The sequence below is a fragment of the Pipistrellus hanaki genome, assembly GCF_964339955.1.
Source record: "Pipistrellus hanaki genome assembly, chromosome: 2".
Taxonomy (NCBI): domain Eukaryota; kingdom Metazoa; phylum Chordata; class Mammalia; order Chiroptera; family Vespertilionidae; genus Pipistrellus; species Pipistrellus hanaki.
The window spans coordinates 180,246,858-180,266,978 of record NC_140504.1 but is presented as its reverse complement, the minus strand read 5'-3'; the positions used below and the strand labels follow the sequence as shown (position 1 = coordinate 180,266,978).

At 48.1% G+C, this 20,121-nt stretch overlaps 1 protein-coding gene across 9 annotated transcripts in view; it reads right to left on the bottom strand.

Moving 5' to 3' along the window:
• Positions 1-20,121, bottom strand: part of CSMD2 (CUB and Sushi multiple domains 2) — a 541,275-nt gene that overhangs the window by 73,097 nt on the left and 448,057 nt on the right. For all 9 annotated transcript variants that reach the window (XM_084873018.1, XM_084873017.1, XM_084873019.1 and 6 more), the window contains 10 exons: positions 17,809-17,904; positions 16,427-16,630; positions 15,874-15,998; positions 15,286-15,382; positions 14,563-14,667; positions 11,104-11,222; positions 10,532-10,601; positions 8,589-8,705; positions 4,457-4,666; positions 1,915-2,103 (listed from right to left, as the gene is read on the bottom strand). In XM_084873018.1, the coding sequence (XP_084729144.1) occupies positions 1,915-2,103; positions 4,457-4,666; positions 8,589-8,705; positions 10,532-10,601; positions 11,104-11,222; positions 14,563-14,667; positions 15,286-15,382; positions 15,874-15,998; positions 16,427-16,630; positions 17,809-17,904 (1,332 nt within the window). The remainder of the gene's footprint in view (positions 1-1,914; positions 2,104-4,456; positions 4,667-8,588; positions 8,706-10,531; positions 10,602-11,103; positions 11,223-14,562; positions 14,668-15,285; positions 15,383-15,873; positions 15,999-16,426; positions 16,631-17,808; positions 17,905-20,121) is intronic.

Below are 20,121 nucleotides of genomic sequence, written 5' to 3'. Positions count from 1 at the left end.
GATTCCTGGTAGAATTCACATCTAGACTCGCACTTGAAGGACTAAGGGCTCTGCAGGCAAAGCAGGGGAGGAAAACAACATTCTCTGAGAAAGAAACAGCATGCCCTGCCAACCACAGTAAGAGAACATTGCACCTGGGAAAATTGGAAGTATTCCAGCTTAGCTGGAGGGCAATGCCAGTGTGAGGGGAGAACACCAGGTAAGCAGGGAGCAGGCCATGAGGAACATGGTGTGCTACATGAAGGGGTTTGGGATTTACCCCTCAGGAGATGGGATGCCCTGATGGCTTCGGAGAGGGGGTGGTGTCAGGAGTATATTGATGGTTTTGAAAGCATGCTCTAGCTACTCTGTAAAAAGTAGACTGAGGAGTGCAAGACTGAAGGTTGGGAGACCAGAGAGGAGCCTCATCTAAGTGGTGGCCTGGATTAAGGTAGAGGCAGTGGACTGAGAGAAGTGGATGCACTGGAAAGATAAATAGGAGGTAAAACTAGGAAGACTTGGTGACTGTGGTAGATGAATGAGAGGGAAGGTACCTACATTAAGGGCTGAGTAGCCCAGTGACTAGAGGTGCCCGTCACTAGATGAGAATTTCAGTCTCATGGCAGAAGGATGATGAGTTCATTTTGAACATGTTGGGTTTAGATGCCTTGGGATAGGCGAAGAAAAACAATGACCAAAGAGCTGGCACAGACAGAAAGGTTAATTGCAAAAAACAAAAGAATATGGCATCAAGGAAGCCAAGGAAAGAGCTCTCTCAGGAGGGACAGGGGCTTCTGGCTCGAGATGTCCTACTGAACACTGCTCCTTCCTTTCTCCTGTGATGCCACAAAAAGATGCATGAGGTGTAAAAAGGAAGAAAAGGAAGAGAGCCCACAATGAAGCTTGTCACATAAGTGATGGTTTTGCACAGAGATAGTTGTGAAAATCTAAAAGCAAACTTGGGAGAAGGGTGGTTAGGCGTTTTAGAAATCATGATCTTCCATTCAAACACCAGCACAACTCAGTTCTGCAAACAAGGTCTGTTTTTCATTGGAGAATTAATACTTGGAGCTCACTGTGAGTGAGCCAGTGACTGTTCTGGGCACTTTCAGGAATCCTGGAACCCTTCCAGCTCTTACAAAGCAGAGATGAGAAGCCCCATTGAACTAAGGAAGAAACTGAAGTTCAGCGACAGGAAGTGGTTCAGGGACGGAGCCCAGGAAGAGCTGACCTGGAGCTGGGTCACTTCCTCCTTCCCTCTGCTGTCCCCCTGCCACACTTACCCTTTTAAGACAAATCCCAGCTTTTCTCCAGGAAAATGCTGAGCCCAAGAGTGAAAATGAAGGAAAATGGAACTGAGGTGAGCAAAAGGGGTTGCACAAACTCTAGGTCTTCTTCCATCCCGGTTCTGGCTAGTGAAGACCCAGGAAAGTACCACCTCTATCTCCCTCATATGATCAACTCAGATCTCTCTAGGCACATGTAGGAGAAAGAGCATAAGGATGGGGCAGGTGGCGACAGGGACAAGATGCTTTCTTTTTCTAGGCTTTATTCTCTTCTTTCTTTGGGAAGGTGCCATGATTAACTCTACCTCTCTATCCCTCAACTCACCTCCCGCTCCTACACCCTCAAGCAGAGTCTTTCCTTCTGACTGGGGACATTGACTCCTCAGGTTGGACAGTCCCAAGGGCTGAGTATGTTTTCCCTTGGCTGTGGTTCCTATCTCCTCCAGGTTTTCTCTAGGGTTGGTCCAGAGCTCTGTCTCCAGAATCCCTCCATGGGGATAGGCTGGGTCCCATCCATAGGAAAACAGGATGGACAGGGTTTTCCAGGACCTCCCCATGTGAGTGATCCCATGGACCAGATAAGTAGGTATAGGACTGCTCTGGATCAGTCTCCCTCAGAAAAATCCCAAGGGATGAGAGAGGGCCATACCTTCACACCTGGGCAAGGGGTGGTCCCAGTTGCGGTTGGAGCCATGTTGACATGTAAGGACAGGTTGGCCCATCAGCTGATATCCTGGGAGGCACTCAAAGGTCACTGATTGCCCAACGTTGTAGCCAGCTCCTCTCACAATGCCATTGGCAAAGGGCTCTGGGTCTGGGCACTCTTGAAGTTCATAGGCTAGAAAAGATCAGGAGAGAAGGTTCCTTTATTCACTCTGGCACCTTCTCCCTAGCCAGACCACAGGGGCCGCGTCATCACAGAGGTAAAGCCAATGACTAATTAATGCCTAAGTTTTCTTAGGCATTAATTAGTCATTGGCTTTGGGAAAGTTATGCAACTTTTCTGTAGCTCAGTTCTTATTCAGAAAATGGTTATTATGGGGATTAAGTAGGATAATAAATGCATAACTCTTTGCATAGTACTGGTTCATAGTAAGGGCTTAATAAATGTCACCTACCAACATTTCCATGAGAAAGGCAAGCTCAAGGAAGACAGTGATAGACTGAACCCCAGGGGATGCTGTTGGGCCTCTCATCTAATTGGGCTGATTCCTGGTACAGGTGTTGAGCTTATAAAGGCATCCACAGAACCAGTCTTGTTCCCTGCTCCCTTCCCACAACCCCAGGAAAAGGCCTGGGAGGACTGGGTCTCTGACCATGTGAAGGCTCAGGGGGGCAGTGAGCATGTCACAGAGAGGAACGCTAACCCAGAGAGTGGGCCCGTCACCTTGGAGCCTCAACACAGTCCTGCCCTTGTGCAGTCCTGCCTCAGAAGGGGTATGTCTCAAAGATGGAGGTTTGGTGAGCATGGGAGGGGATAAGCCTGAGGCCAGGGCTCTTGGGGAGTAGGTAGGTCCCTTCGATGGAAGTTGATAAAGTCTGAGGGTCTCAGAGGACAGCCTTGACAAGGATAGCTGAGCTTATCAATGGACTCAGTGGGCAGGGTTGTGCCCATCACAGGGGCAAAGGCAGTGTGTGTATAGGCCCCAGAGCCTTTGTTCTTATCATAATGGTGGCATCAACTTGCATTATCCGAGAGGAGAAGCCTCGAGGAGAGACTGGGCCTGGCAGAGGGCATCAGGTTGATTTGTGTTCTCCCAACTTCCTCTGTTAAAGTTCAAAATCCACCTCCTCCAAATGTGTCCTTATTTGAGACAGGGCCTTAACCTTTTTTTTTTTTTTTTTTTTTTTTTTTTTTTTTTTTTTACCTAATCGACAATGAGGTCATTAGGGTGAGTCCTAATCCAAAATAAATGGTGTCCTTAGGCCAGTGGTCAGCAAACCGCATTGTACAGTGCGATTGAAACTTCATGGCCCATTCACAGAAGTCGTTTTTTTTTGGCCTGGGCGAGTCTATTTTGAAGAAATGGCATTAGAACACTCAAGAGGCTAAAGAGCTGCGTGTGGCTCATGAGCCGAAGTTTGCTGACCACTGCTTTAGGCAAAGGAGAATTTTGGAGACAGACACACAGGGAGGAGGGAAACTATGAGAAGATGAAGACAGAGATGGGGGAGATACTTCTACAAGCTAAGGAATGCCGAAGATGGCAAGCGACCATCCAGAAGCAGGGGAGAGACATGGAACTGACTGTTCCTCACAGCCTCCGAATAAACCTTGACCTCAAAACCTCCAGCCTCCAGCCTCCAGAAGTGTCAAGAGACTCAACTTCTGTCGTTGAAGTCACTCAGTCTACCGTACTTGGTTAGAGCAGCCCTAGCAAACTAACACTCAGGGAAGCCTGAGAGGCATGCGTCTGTCCTGGAGAGGAATGCTGACCACGGATTTGAGCCTGTGCCTCTCCTGGGACAGACTGGCCATTTGATGCATCATGACCCACCTGACAGCCCCACACTACCAGGCTGGCAAGGCTGTGTGCACTTGGCAGGCACAGGTAAGGTCAGGCCACGATGACAAGCCCCCCTGCAGCTTCACGGGGTGTGGGACTCACACAGAGGATGCTGGAGCTGAAGTGGGTGAGGCCTGCTTCTGGGAAAGCGCGCCAGGAGGAGTGGATGAGATCTGTCTCAGGCTTTTGACTAGGGAAGGAAATGTGTAGTGAATGTGGTTGGGCCACACACGGGAAAACCCTCAGGAGCAGTAAGTGGGCCCATCTCATTGTGAAGGCTCCCTGGGTTCTCCTGGGATTGTTACTGGGATCTTCCATCATGTCACAGCTTTGCTGTGTGTAATTGGACCTGACACCAAGGAGGACCCACAGGGAGTCAGTAAGCCTATCCAGGGGAGAGCTGGCTGCACACTCAGGGATGCCCGAGAGGAACTGATGGATCTGTTTTTCAGCTAAAGCTGTTGGCTCCTGGGCCTGGACAGAGGTTGACCCTCCGGGGGTGCTTTGGGCCTGCCACCCCAGAAAAGGCTTACAAATGGGGTCAGACAGTCTCAGCGAAAAGGAGCCTCCATGGATAGGCCTGTCCCCCATCCCCTCAGTCCTTCCTGTGTTCTCCATTCTCCTATGCGGGAGGCTGAGAGATGGGGAGGGACCCAGGAGCACACGGGCCTTCTCTGTCCTCACCTTGATACTCCAGCTTGAATCCTGGCCGGTTCTGGGAGTGGTCACTGTGAAAATACACGGTGGTCTCGTGGGACGTGGAGAGCAGGGGACTTGGAAGGTCACTTCCACTGAACCTGCCCATCATGCGGCTGGTCTCGTGGGGGCCGTTCCGGATTTCTATGAAGTCATGGTTGGGCTCGGTGGAGAAGTTCAGGAACTGGATGTGAGCTCCTAGGAGCAAGACAGAGGTGGACAGTGCCCAAAGCAATACAGTGCCACTTCAAATGTGCCGCCTAGTGAATGCATTTCCTGCCAGAGCCCACACATCCTGGCTACTGACTTCCTGCCCAATCAGGATTCCCAGAACAGGCCCTGGGAGTTGCCAACCAAGCCCCTTGTCTTCAGACAGGACTAAATTTAAACGAATATTATTCATTCAAAAGGAAGGGCATCAGTCATTTCAGAGCTCCATTTTGAGTTTATTTTATTTCATTGAAAATGAAGTTTAAGATAACGATTTAATTTGTGATTCTTATATCTTATATTAGTATAAAGATAGCTTTGCTAAAATAAATACTTAGAAATAATATGCCTGCCTGACCAGTGTGGCTCAGGGGTTGAGCGTGGACCCATGGACCAAGAGATCATGGGTTTGGTTCCTGGTCAGGGCACATGCCTGGGTTGCAGGCTCACTTCGCAGAAGGGGGTTTACAGGAGGCAACTGATCAATTATGTTTCTCTCTTTCCCTTTCCCTTCCTCTTTTTCTAAAAATCAATAAAAACATAATATCTTCCCCACCAAATTGAAAGACATGAACTTCAAGACTGGTGTTTTCTAGAACTCTGAAGATAATTCAGAAACAGAATACCTTGTCCCATCTGTTCTACTAAGAAGCCAAATAAAATTTATACTTTAGGATCGAATGGGATGAATCAATATCTCCTAGCAACCTGACAGGTTAAATAGCTAATTAAGTCCTTAAGTTACATATTAATATAGCCTTTGGAGAATGGAGGTGGGACTATTGATTTTGTTAATGAAAATATTTCTCAAAATTAGATTACTATTGAAAATGATATTAAAGAAATATATTTATTGAGTATAAAAAATGTCTATAATGTTGTGAAAATCTGATTGCAAAACCAGTAGGTTGTATATAATTTTCAATTTTGCAGATACAATCTAAAAGAACATTCATTGATTCTCTAACAATATTGATTGCATCAGGGCTGTGGAAGGCACTGCACAGGGATGAATGAGATCTACAAGGCCCTTGTCTTCACGAGGGTTCCCTTTTAATGGTGAGGATGAAGCTGTTAGTGGTTGCACGGTGAGATTACAGATAATTTTAATTAAAAATTTGTTCATATGTACTTTAAAATTTGCTTAGAATGAGCTCATATGCATGATTTTGCTTTTGCATCTGATTATTTAAAGAACAGAAAAAGACTTGACATGTGATTTTGAAGATCCTTAATGTCTCCTGCCCTATCCCATTCCCCTACATTCCTCCACAGAGGCAGTCACTACCATGAATTTGGAAGAAACTTTCTAGCTCATGATTCTTAAATATATATATGTGGGTTTGTTTTAAATATTACATAAATAATATTATACTTTATATACAGTTGAGTAAACTTATTTTTATTTAATATTGTGTTTTCCTTTTTCTCTTAAAAATGTTTTTATTGATTTTAGGGAGAGATAGAGAGATAAAAACATCGATGAAAGAGAAACATCAACCTGCAGCTGCCTCTTGCATGCCCCTACTGAGGATCGAGCCTGCAACCCAGGGAATCAAACTGGTGACCACTTGGTTCCTGGGAAGGTGTTCAATCACTGAGCCACACTGACCAGGCTCACTGCTGTGTTTTCCAAAGCCTACTCTTGATATTCAAAAATATACAGTTCATTGATTTTCAATAACATATTAATTCCATTTTATGAATTATCCAGTAACACTATTCACACCCATACCAGTGAACATGTAGATTTGTTTCCAAATTGTGGATAATTTTGTAATGAACACTTTTGTACATATCACCTATGCTTTCCATTCTCCTGCCCATGCATCACTCCAACACTGTGGGCTGCATGTCCATCAAAGGGGCTCTATGAAATGAGTTTTTTGAAATGAGCCGCCTGGAAAGAATGGGATGTGCCCACTGTTATCCAGTGGCAGCAGCTGGTAAATGTTGTGGCTCTTTACACACTGGAGCCATATTGGCACTACCTGGGAGGAAGAGATCCTGGTTTTCTGTGGTTGGACCCTGCAGAAGGCCTATTTCCCGGGGACTCAGAGAACTCTGGTGGCTAAATGTCAGGAGAGAACAGTGATAAACCCCCCACTTAAACTTCTGCTTTCCTTTGGATGTTGCTCTCCCCACTATTCCTCTATCATCTGAGGTTCTTTTGCTCATGTCTGGAATGAAGAGCTATAGGATATCCTAGCTCCTCCTCCTTCAGTGTCTCAAAATCTGGGGGTTTCCCAAGGCTGCCCAAGTCATCATCATTGTGTTTAGGCCCATCATCCGACTTGGTTTCCTTCTGAAGGTGGTTCTAAATATAAGACTCCATCCTTTGGAGGGTCACCAACCTCTGTCCTTCCCTCAGGACAGATGAAAAGAAGGCCAGTTTAGATGGCCTTCTCCCAAAAACCCCTTCTCCATGAGAAGACCCACTTGAGGCTGAATTAAGGACAGAATAGATGGTCTTCATTCCTGAGGTCACACACTGGGAGATCCCAGGCCCACGCAGGAAAGATCCCCTCGGGACATTTCCTTCCCAGGAGCAGAGCAGTGACTCGGAAGATGACCTACGTGGACAGCCCATGAGTTCCATGTCAACACAAGCCCTTTTCTCTTCAACAGATTTATTTGGGGTTAAATTATATTCTCAGTACACAATATGTGATGAATCGTCAGCAATTAAATTTCGTACCCAGATCACTGTCCTCCCTACTGCATACTCCATTTCAAAAAAATAAAAATAAAAAAAAATTCCCAATCTTCAAAGCTGGCAAGAATGTACCTATGAAGAATGCAAACTCAATTTCATGTTGACTTTGGCTCAATTTAATTAGGACAAGAAACTGGATATTATAGTTAAAAGCACAATTTGAGATCCAATGACTGTAAAATAGATTGTTGTTTTCTTTCTAACCATCCCTGAGTAATTTCTCATTCCACAGTCCTGGGTTTTAGCTTGTTACTCAAATAATAATAATAGTAATAATGGCAATTCCTAGGATTTTCCCCACCCTTGTTACATTTAATGCTTCTAAAACACTCATTTCTACCATTCTTAATGGAATTTCTGATCATACAAGAGGTCAACATGAGGAAATGGAGAGGCAGAGGGCTAAGTTGCCTCAGCCAAGGTTATGCTAAGTGATCACAGCAAATATTGCGTTTCCCCGAAAATAAAACATCCTCCGAAAATAAGACCTACTTACAGGTTTCCTTCTTTGTTAAATATAAGGCATCCCCCCGAAAATAAGGCTCCCCCCAGGCTCTGTCTCAGAATGAAAATTAATTTACCGTAAACTGGTCGCTAGGGCCACCCGACTGGTGTCTAGCAACCGGTGAAAATAGAATGGAGAGAAATCAGGGTGGAAACTTTGTGAAACCTAAACTGCAAGAAGTTGCTACTTGGGTGAAGAATTTATGGGAGAAAATCACTGACAGTTGCATTGCAAATGCACTGCGAGCAGGCTACCTTGACAAGAAGTACTCATTTAAAGACAGTGCTATTGCTAAACATGAAAGATTTGGTCCACTGATTCTGAAAGAAATGGAGTCACAAGAAATTCACCAGGAAATTCAGGAATTGGATTGTTATGATGATGTTCCAGAAGATGATGACATGATTGTCATTGAATAAATGAGTAAATTCTTGATACTGTAGGATTCACAGTTTGTCTGGTTTGTGTTGACAACTACCGTACTACCGTACCGTATACAGGTAATAAATTTCCTTTATTTTTCATTTAACAATAAATGTGTACCGTATTCTTCTTCATGGAAAAATAAGACATCCCCTGAAAATAAGACCTAGCGCATCTTTGGGAGCAAAAATTAATATAAGACACTGTCTTATTTTCTGGGAAACAGGGTAGGTGCTTTAAGCAGAGACCTAGGCGTGAAGACTCACCAAAGCCCACGGGCAGTGCTATTTTCCACGAACAGTCCATGTTGCTGGGGTAGTTGCCCGGAAAGCCGGGGCTCAGGATCACCCCCTCCATCTCCTCCACTGCTCCCCCACACTGCGCTGTGACAATGAGACCAGAGGGTTAGGACAGCATCAAGGAGAGCATGGGGCCATGCCAACCTTTCAGGCTCACTTAGAGCAGCAGTTTTGAACCTTTCCCAAGTCATCAACCCCTTTGAGAATCTAAAAGAACCTACAGTTCATCTCCCTAAATAACTGTACACAGGGTAGAACAGAGCAAATAAATCCAGCACCCTTGGACCTTCCAGCAGTCTGTCCACAAACCCAAGTTATGGACCCTTGACCTTGAACATGTCTTTTGCAGGTCAATTCCCTTAGTGAGCTCCTACATAAAAAGTGGAAATGGAAATATTTCCATTTCTTACACTATCCCCTAAATCTCCCTCTCTTCATTGTCCAACCAATTCTTCCAAGACTGAAGAAAAAGGATGAAGGAAGGGAACTGCATGCACTGAATCCCCACTATGTGCTCAGCACTATGCCAGGCTCTTTTCAAGTTTATACTCCATGGGGTTGAATGGTCAACAGATGCTCAGCCAAAGATGACCATTCCATGGGGAGCCAGCCACTGAGGCGGGGCACCTGAGACTCTCATCGAGGTGACTTCAGAGTCATCTGAGTCTGCAAGGCCACAACAGCCTGATCAACTGACATAAATTCTGTCCTTTCACATCTTATTAGGAAAAGGTTATATGAACAGAAAAGGGTTAGGCAGCTATAGACCCAGGGAAAGGAGCAGAGGGCAGGGCTCTGAGGTCCAGGCCAATGCTTTCTGGGAGAGGGCCTGTTTAGGCCTGAAGAGAACAGTGCCTGGTGCAGAGCAGGCGCTCTGGCACTGATCACTTTGGGTTGAAGTGCCAATGTTTCCACTTCCTATGTGACTTCGGGCAAATTCTACACCCTCCACACCTCAATTTCCTCCAACTGTGGGATACCTGTGTCACAGGGTGGTTAAAACAGAAACCTGAATTTCACTTGGAACAGGAGCTGCCACGCATGGTAAGCCCTCCACCAGTGGCAGCTGCTGTTGATGTGAGTGGCTTCCTCAGTGGAGCTTTTGCATTACATAACAGAAGGAAGAGCCCTGGGCTGGCCAGGCACAATTTGGAGGGCTCCGCACACTACCAGGCCCTGTACCCGGTGAGATCACAGGAGGGAAATGCCATTATACCCAAGTGACACTCCTTCAACTCACCCTGCTTCCTAGCCCAGGGTCAGCCTCGAGGGGCCCTTTACAGTTGCCTCGGCATCAGAGAAACCTAGGTTTCCACTCCCGACTCCACCACTTTCTTTTTAATCCTAAAAGCCTTCGCCTTCCTAAATGTACAAAAACGAGAATAACGATACTCCCTCCAAAGAAGCGTGTGGCTCGATGCCTGGCACACAGCAGACACTCACTACTTATTGCTAGTTCTCCCCTCCCCAACCTGACCAGAAGACCCCATCTGTTCTTGTACCCACGGATCTCTTTATCTCTGCTCAGCATGGGGTGAGAAAACAAACCAAGTTAAGTCCTCACTCAACATGTAACCCTCAGCATTTCTGCTGGTGGATTTTATCGCTCTGTGCCAGGAAAAGTCATAAGCGGAAGCCCTTAGTGCCTAGACGGTCCATTTGGGGTTTGGTCAGTTAACTGGAAGGAGAATGGCCATCATCACCTTCGGTAATTTTTTCGATTACAGGGGTGAAGGTTTCCAAACATCATGGCAGCCTTGAGTGAGAGTGAAAGCTTACAGAAACATCAGACCCACAGCTACTGCCTTTGAACTAACCCAGAAAACCAAACTGCCTTTTGGCATGTCCCTGAGCTCCAATCCCCGTGGAACACGGATGGGAGGGAACTGGAGGAGTCCGGGCTCTCTTACCAATACAGAGCGGAGGCGGGTAGTTCCAGCGCCGCACGGTTCCGGGCATGCAGGAGATGTGGGCGTGGCCCTGGAGGAATTAGGAACAGGGGTGGGCAGGCTGCCAAGGGGCACACTTGTATACACAGGGGGGCTCGTTCGGGGACCTTGTGTTAGGGGACAAGATGCGGAGGTCCACTGTGGGATGGTAAGTGAGGCACAGGGAGACATTTGGGGGACTGATGCTCACTAGTATAACAGCTGTTACCGGAGAACTCTCATTATCAAGCTTCCTTGTGAGCTTCCTTTCATTACCAGATTCCCTCCTGGCCTTCAAAGGAAAATTAAATTTTCCTAAAACCTAATCAAACCGAAACTTTGCGGGAATGCATTCAAGGCTGGCTTGTGCCAAATGGCTCAAGTAGGTAAACTTTGTCTTTTGCCTGAACAGCTCCAGGAGCGGATAGAGGTCCCTGGGGCAGCTGGGGGGCTGCACCCTGTTCTTTGGTGACTCCGGCTCTGCTGATGCCAAGGCTGGCCAAGCGCATCTCAGGGGACACCTGCTTCCTGCCCTGGTCGCTAAGGGGAGGTACCTGGAGTGCGTATCCCGGCTCGCACTGGAAAGAGACAACGTCGTTCACCAAGTAGCGCTCGCCAGTCTTCACCCCGTTACTGGGCACGGCAGGTTCTGGGCAGCTGCTCAAGCCCACCGCTGGAGAAGACAGACAGACGGAAAGGAGAATGGACCAGCCCAGCGGGTCAATGCGCTTGCAGGCTGAGGGCGATGCTGGCAGCAGGGAGGAGAGCGGTGCCTCCAGTTGGGCTTTCCCTGCTCTCTGTGTCCAGGCTAGCACTTCCCAACCCTTTCCCCTCACAGAGCACAGGGAAATCGGAATATTTACCAGGCTCAGTGGCTCCACAGAATACAGCTCCTTAGGGCAGGTGGACATTGTCCTATGGGAACTCTGGCTGCCCACCTGCCTCCTGGGCTTCCCAGAAGGCCTTGGGAACTGCCTATCCCTGATTCTAAGCCCTTTGACCCATCTCCATGGACTCCTCCCACATCACTCCTGCCCCAGACTCCCAAAGTCTCTCCATTCTCCTCCCCCTGAGGAGACAACTCCTGTAGACTAAGAAATTGGGAAGAAGGCCAAGGAAAAGCAAGAAGGAAATGAAGCGGTTATCAGAGGGCCAGCTCAGTGATGTCAGGGGCTCAGAGACCCTCGCTGGGACAGGCTGCCGGGAGAAAGTTGGCCAGTGGATGACACTCCACTACCTTCTTTCTCTTGCTGTGTTTTCAAGTCAGGCCAGCTCTTTTCTGGGAGAAGAGCTGGGGGTCCTCGCACTTCACCTCCCATGGCCACTCCGGTCCTCACTCACCTCCGGACCCAACAGCCTCCCCGTCAACCCTCCTTTGAGCCATTCTATTCTTATCCATTCTATGCTCACAGGCACCTGATATTTTCTTTCTTTCCTTGAATCCTGGGACTTCCTTGTTCAGCAACTTGAAGTGGGTCCCTATCGCCCAGTACATGGAATCTCACCTTCTCATCCTGACATTCTTATATGCTTCATGATCTTGGCCTGGTCCCCTTCCAAAATCTCCTCTACAGGTTCCAAATGCTCCTCCCTCCCTTGCCTTTCTTGACTTTTCAAACTCAGCCTGTGCTCATTTAGTCCTTATTACATACCCAGGACGGCGCACAGAGCTCTGCTAGGGCACCTGTCTCAATCTCCCCCCTCTGCCTCCTCCCCCTGTCCACCCCAGACCATCATCGCCAGAGCAGCACTCCCTTAGCACTGCCCATGAGCAAGTGGAGTGAGTGTGTCATGCACATGGTCTCATCCACCGGAAACAGGCCTTAACATCCCAATTTACAGAAACCTGCCCTTAGTAAGCCACAGAGCTGGGGTGCAAATCAAACCCTATCCTACTCCAGGTCTGCCCAGGTGGGGGCCAAACTCTAAGGCCACCTGACCTCACATTGACCCCAGCCTTGCTCTCCCCTCCTGAAAATCATCAAAACTACATAACTTACTATCATTCTAGAAAGTTCCCTCATGCTCTTCCCAGGCAATTTCTGTCCTACATATGTGTGTGTGTGTGTGTGTGTGTGTGTGTGTGTGTGCTTTAAATCCACACTCAAGGATAATTTCCCATTGATCTGCAGACAGAGTGGAAGGGAGAGAGGAGAGGGGGAGGGAGAGGGAGATGGAGAAAGAGAGAGGGAGAGAAGCATTGACATGAGGAAGACATATCAATTGGCTGCCTCTTGCACTAGTGCTGACCAGGCCTGGGGATTGAATGGCAACCAAGGTACATGCTGGGAATAGAACCCGCAACCCTTCAGTCTGCAGGTTGATGCTCTAACCATAGAGCAAAACTGGCCAGGGGCTACATAGGCTTGTAAGTGAACGTGATAGTTATAAATGAAGGCTGTTTGGATCTACGCCCACAAATCTCACCAGCTGCGACAAGAGACCTTAAGGATAGAATTAAAACCATAATTAAACTGAATTTAAAGTACTTCATCTTGGCTGTCATCTTATTTATCTCTTCCCACTCCTCCCTGCACTCCAAGTAGAATACAACTCAGTATTTAGTGTGTTGATCACAACTTAGTAACCCAAGGCCTACTTCTTGGAAAGGCAGTGATAGACAGAGGAGAAGGAGGGGCAGAGTGAAAAAGAGAGAAAGCCAGAGCAAGAGCGATGGGAGAAAATATGAAATGGGGAGAAAGGTGGGGCCAGAGAGAGAAAGAAGGACGGAGACATTCTCATTTCTCTTGCAATGCAAACCTGGATTTTAATGACTTAAGCCATGCTTGCAATAAATGAAGCATTATTTTTATCATATGCAATTTATTACTCTTGAAAGCATATTGTTCATTTACATTTCAATTAAATAAACATTAAATATAAGTCATAGCAGAAAATATGACTCTTCAAAATCATTGCCTGTGTGATAGCAATTAAACCTCCATCGGCACCTCTTTGTAGATTATCTACAAAAAAAAAAAGGTATCTACAGGGTCTTGGGTCCTAGGGATTTTGGTCTCTAAATACCGATGGGGGCTTTGTTTCTCCCTGTCCTTTCCCCCAATGAGAGGACAGAGCATGAAAAACATCAGCTGCTGAGAAAACTTCCAGCTTCCTTGGGGGGAAAAATTGGGCAGAGGTGGATTTTTGCCTGGGAATGAGGCACTAGGATGACAAAGAGATTTAGGAAGAAAGTATGTCTTTGGAAAATGAGAATAAAGAGAAGATTCTCGGGAACATTTAAGCACTCAAATTCACAAACTGAACAAGGACACAAAAATGCAAAGAATAGAGAAAAGAGGGTAAAAGAAAAAAAATGTGGATTGCTTAAAAGACCCGAGATAGCTGAGAAGAGCCGTAGAGGTTTGTGGAGGAAGATCCAGAGGTCCTGCCCTATCCTCTCCCCGTCAGGGTCTTTGCTTCAATCTGTACTAGGTACTCTTTGGTTCTTTCAGGCTAATCCTCTCCCAGCTTCCTGGATAAAGCTCATTTATTTTGGAGACCAGCTGAGCATCTGCATAACACCCAGTGCTGACCCTGTCAGGCTTCTACCACCAGTTGGGCCTTCCACCTGACAGGCCCATGCTGGCAGACAGTGGAGCCAGCCCTGCCGCCCCACATTGCCAAAGACAATTGCTACACAGAACCAGGGGTCGGAGAGACTGCTTTTTCAGCATTAAAGGAGATCACTTCTGTTTTCTCACATCCCAAACTATACACCAGGCATAGGCCAATGACCAGGCCCCCTTTCCATTCCTGGTGTGGACACAGAGCAAGCCCACAGGTTTCTGAGTGACTGCCATTTGGGTGAGAATCCCGTCTCCACGGCCTGTGCAGCCTTAAGGAGGTTTTGGATTTCCTCTGAGCTTTCGAGGTATCATCTAGGTCTGTGTTAAGGCTTGAGTGGGATGGAGAAAACGCAGCACCATTATGGCCCCTACTCATCCTGGGCACTCAGTACCTGTCTGTTCCCACCCCAAACCCCGTACACAGCTGAGATTCTGGACTCTCACTTTTGTACTCCAAGTGGAAGCCAGCTGCCGACACGCTGATGTCTGAGTAGAAGTGGAGATAGAGCTGGTTGGAGGTGCTGTTCAGAAGGGCAGGCACGGTTGTTCCTATGGCAAGAAACAGGGACCACTCAGGCTTAGCCTCCCCATCCCCGGAGTGCCTCCCTTTTCCTCTTGCTTCTGCTGCTTGAGGGTGTTCTGCTCCCAAAGACCCCAAATATCCCCAATGATGACACACACTAAAAGACAAATTAGCCCTTCTCAGAGTGCCTGGTCTCCAAGGGAGGAGGGAGACCACAAACAGCTTTCTGCAAAGTGAGCAGTGACAGAGCCTCATGGCAGCAGTAGGCTGAGCTCCTCAGGTGGCCTACAATCTTGGTTCCCTTTCAGCCATCTGTAAAATAACTCTGACACGTCTCCTTATCTGGGCAATACAGACAGTTCAGGCAGTTTATCTGGGGCACGGGATTCCTTTTTATATCGTGGCAACATGGGTTCTGGGGAGGTAGAAGAGGGAAAGAGGGGTGTGTATGTGTAAATAAATGGTAATAAAAGGAGACTTGCCCTGGGGTGGTAAACACACAATACAATACACAGGTGATGTAGAATTGTACGCCTGAAACCTGTATAGCTTCATCAGCCAAGGTCACCCCAATACATTTAATTAAAAAACAATAAAGCCCACCACTACCATCTGAGCTGAGGTCCATAGAGGTCCCACCTCACCTGAGAAACTCCCCAGCATGGTCACCGTGTTGTCTGCACCATCAAACACCTCCAGGGAGTCCCAGTTCTGCTCTGTGACAAAGCTGATGACTTGGATCTGGGAAGATGGAGGGATTGAATTGCTGGTTAGACAGCCTATGGATTCCTCCTCTTAGGCTGGACCACTGGGCACCCATTATGGCCATAACTCTCTCCCTACGGTTCAGACTGCAAATGTGATACTCAAGGTGTGTGCTTCTGGGTTTGCTCCTTCCCTTTACCTCCAATGTCCCCACAATCTTAAGGAAAACCCCCATACAAACCCTTCAAGCCATTTGAAAGCTATTTCCCATAATGCCTCTGCAATCTTTGTACTCAGCTCCAGGCCCACCTCCTTCTCTGGCCCACCCTGATGGCTGGAGTCAGTGCCTACCCCTCCTCCTTCCCTGTTACCTGGCTCTCCCCTCACTCTCCCTACCCCTGCAGTGCCTGGGCCATGAGCCGTCTGTTTTTCTGTTTGTGGTCCTCGATGCCACACTTGGCCTAAAGGGCAGGGACAGGGCTATGTCTCCTGCCACCTGCCTGATGGAGATGTCGCCTCGCCCCTACCTGGATGCCAGCACCTTCGGGGACCATGATCTTCCACACGCAGTTGAGGCTGTTGAGGTAGGGCTCCGGGAAGCCAGGGGACAGGATGGTGCCCCTGCGCTCCGTGAGGTTGCCTCCGCATGGCACTGGGAGGAGGCAACTCTGGTCAGACGCTTGTCTTTGAGGGTGTCCCAGGGGAACCTCCCCAAACAGACTTCTCTCAGGGCTTCCCAGCCTGCTTGTGAGCCTCCCCGCTGCTGGCTTCTCCAGTAGAGCCCCAGTCCCACCCTCTCCGTGAATCCTCCTCATGCAACCCTCTTCAAGGGCCCGGCCCCATACATGTCCCTTCACACGTCCCTCCACCCCGTAGCAACCTCAGCTCCTCCTCCTTGCTGTCTTCACATTCAACCCACAGGACTAGTGATTGGACTGGAACAGGATTCCCTACTTAAGTTATGCTGCAGCCAGGGGCTGCGTGTGTCCCAGGGTAGATGCTGGGTCTTGCTGCCTCCCCAGGGAGAAAGGACTGTTTTCCAGCCACCCATGTCCGAGTCCTGGCTGTCCAGGTACTCACCCACACATGTTGGTGCTGAGACATTCCACTGGGCCAAGGCCCCGGGAACAGGGAGGCACTCGATTTCTGGTGACCCCTGCAGGGCATAGCCGGAATTGCATTCGAAGCGGACGATGGCCCCCACGGAGAAGTCACTGCCCAATCTCTTGCCATAGCGGGGTTCGGGCACAGAGCTGCACTGCGTGGCGCTGGTTCGGGGCACCGCTGCAGGGGACAAGGGCACTGAGGGGCCGGCCTCTCCCTTCTAGAAACGGGCCCAGGAATGGACACACACTGGACTGGATCTGACAGCCTGGATGGGGCCCTGAGAGAATCTGGGGACTCTCCTTTAGCCGGGGGGGGGGGGGGGGGGGGCTTCCCAGGAGGAGGCCCATTTACTGAAATAAAGGTGAACACACTATGCTTCAGCACAGCTTCTGGAAACCAGGGAGGCGGTGTGAGTCCCCAGCTCAGGCTGCAGGCCCAGCGGTGGTCCTTGCCTTCCCAACGATGCCCCTCCCCACCAGGTTCCCACATTCCCCATCTGGGAGAACGGCCCTTCCTCCACATCAGTGCCCTCATTTGCTTTTGGTCTCTTCTCCCATGAACTATAGACCTGCCCAGGGCTCTGGTCTCCATCACCCGAATCTCTGCTCTTCCCACCCACCATGGTAGACAGGACCTTTAACCAAGGCCCAGGTATGGCATCGCCTGTAGCAGGATTCCCCCTGCACAGGGCAAGGTAGCTCATCTGGAAAATCGAAGGAACAGAACCACACTTAGGCTGAGCCCTAAAAAGGGGACATTCTCCTGGGCAAGCAGAGGCTGGGGCCTGCAGGGGACCAGGGCCAGTAAAAAAGAGAACACAGACTGGTGACCTGCCTGGTCTGGCTACTTCGTGAGCTCTTTTAATCTTACCAGTGAGGACATGTTATTACTCTCATATAACAGTTGAGGAAACTGGGACTCCAAAAGCTGGAGTAACTGGTGCCCAGTTAGAAAGTGGCAGGGCTGGCATCTAATTCCAAGTCCGTCTCACTGCCAAGCCTGTGTTTCCCCATATCTTTCTTGGGCCTTGTGGACAAAACCAAGCTCCATAGCAAAGTCTAGGAAAGGCCTGGGCTGGTCTTCCCACTGCCTCTGGGGCTGTACCAGACGGGACAGGGATTGAATTAGCTTCCCATGTCTGACTTCTCCTCTCATTCAACATGCAGTTTGGTCTGAGAATTGTCTACTGAGTAAATGAATGTGTAAAATCAAACTGAATTTCAAAGAACTGCCCTGAAAACTACTAACTGCCCCAAATACCCCAAGAATGAGTCTCAGACTAAGGGGCAGAGGTCACACTGAGTCACTGAAAACCTGAGACTGCCTGGGCCCCCCCATGCCCACATCCCGCATACCTTGGTAGACAAAGTGGAAGCCTCTGGCTGGTGCTTGGCCTTTGGCACTGAACTTAATGAGAACTTGGTTGGAGGTGGCCAAGGGCAGCGATTCCCCTGCCGAGATAAGGGGTGAGGAGGAGAGGAAGGCAGTGAGTCCCACAGTTGGCCTGGCAGCTGGAATCCTGGCCAGGAAGGAGAGGGTGCCCATCCCCCTCACAGCAATTCCTTCCACACCCAGGTCTTCCTGAAATGAAACCTCACATGTTTTTTTTTTTTTTTAAATATATTTTATTGATTTTTTTATAGAGAGGAAGAGAGAGGGATAGAGAGTTAGAAACATCGATGAGAAAGAATCATCGATCAGCTGCCTCTTGCACACTCCCTACTGGGGATGTGCCCGCAACCAAGGTACATGCCTTTGACCAGAATCAAACCCGGGACCCTTCAGTCTGCAGGCTGACGCTCTATCCACTGAGCCAGACCAGTTTCGGTGAAACCTTGCATTTTTACTGCACGTTTCAGTGTACACTTTGCAGGAGGCTTTGGCATCCATGGCCTTACCTTGACCCACAGTCAATGTGAGGTTGGCATGACAAGAGCTCAGTAACCCCAGTCAACAGATCAAGGAAGAGATTCCGAAGGATCAAAAGACCTGCCTCGAGAGGAGAAAGCTCCTAAAGATGTGCTGACCCAAGGGATGAGGACAATGGCCATTAGCAGACCAGTTCACTAGGAGAGCTGCCCTCCGTCTGACAGAAGAAAAAGCACCAGCTTCGGAGAAGGAGGGTGCTGTGATCTTTGAGAGGAACTGGCCTTTCCCAGATTCTCTGGGAAATGATCAATGACCAGAGCGATAGTATAATTTATTGCCCAGCCGAAAACACTTTTGGGACTAAAAGGGCATGCTGTAAATACTCATACTGGGGCTGTACTTTCAAGTGGAAGCTGGGACTGTCCCAGGCAAAGCAGGACATACTGTCACCCAAACTGGTGGGAACCTGAATGGGCACATGGAGTCTGACAGTCGTTCTAAGAGAAGATGAAGGTGCACCTCCTGTTTGATGTGGAACAGACGGACGGGATGAAGACAGCGCAACCAGACCTGCAGCCGGGAAGCGTAGTCTTGGTCATCATCGCCTTCCTGTGGGGCTGAGGGAGTATGGAGTGACGGGCAATGGCATGGCCACTCTGCGTGATGCCCCCCTGAGAATGGCTGCTGACTCCACCAACAGAAGGGAAGTGGGGGATGCAGACAGCTAGGCACCATTTTCACTGCGGTGAAGATTGGAGTTGGAATCAGCCAAGAAGCAGAGAGCTACAGGGAGTGGACAGCCTTTTGCACAGCACTTAGACTTACATGTGACCCAGGTGGCTGAGCCTGTTAGGAGTCATTGCCCCAGCTAAATCTTGGCTGCCAAAGCAAAAACAAAACAAAACAAAACAAAACAAAACAAAACAAAACAAAACATCACACACAAAAAAACAAAAAACGAAAACCCACAAACCCAACAATACCAAAACTCATGAAGACAGAGGGTCTCCTTCTGAAGGTTATCGCTACCATCTCCCTTTGATGGATGTGAGGGGGGCAAAACTCAGCTTTTCCATTCTCCCATCACCAGGCCTGACATGTGTGGATGAGGACCCCTCATAACCGCTACAGAACCCATTTGGACTTTCATTCCTGAACATATGCAGACATCCCTCTCCATGGCTAAGCAAGCGCTAGTAAAATCACTGGACGTAAGAAAATATTTCAAAGTTTTAAGGGAGGAAAGCACTCTTGAGAAACGAATACGAATATTTTTATGCGAACTACAACAAAGAACAGACAAAATCTCAGAAGACTGTCAATCATGACTGTCACAAGATTAAATCTAGCATTGCACCTGTGAAATCAGAGGAGAAAGACATGTCAAAGGAAAGAGCTGAGATTAATAAAGGCTTCCAAGAGATGAGAAATGCTAGTACGTGGCAGATGGATTCTGCAGAAATGGAACAGCAACATGGAGATTAAATTTGGAAAGTTCTTTCAGAATCCATAGAAAGAGGATAAAGAGATTAAAATAATGAGGGAAATGATGGGTGACATAGAAGACAGATAAAAAAAAAATCCAATATGCATATATCAAGAATTCTAGAGAGAGAGAAGGCAAGAGAAATCGAAGGAGAGAAAAATAAGTTGGGAAAGAAGATAACATTCCTACGCTTAAAAGAGACTTAAGGTTTGGACTGAAATTGTTCATTAAGTACCAGTTCTAATGAATGGAAAATGATTTCTAACCAAAACATCCCGGTGGGCTTTTTGATTTTAGAAATTAAGAAAAGCAT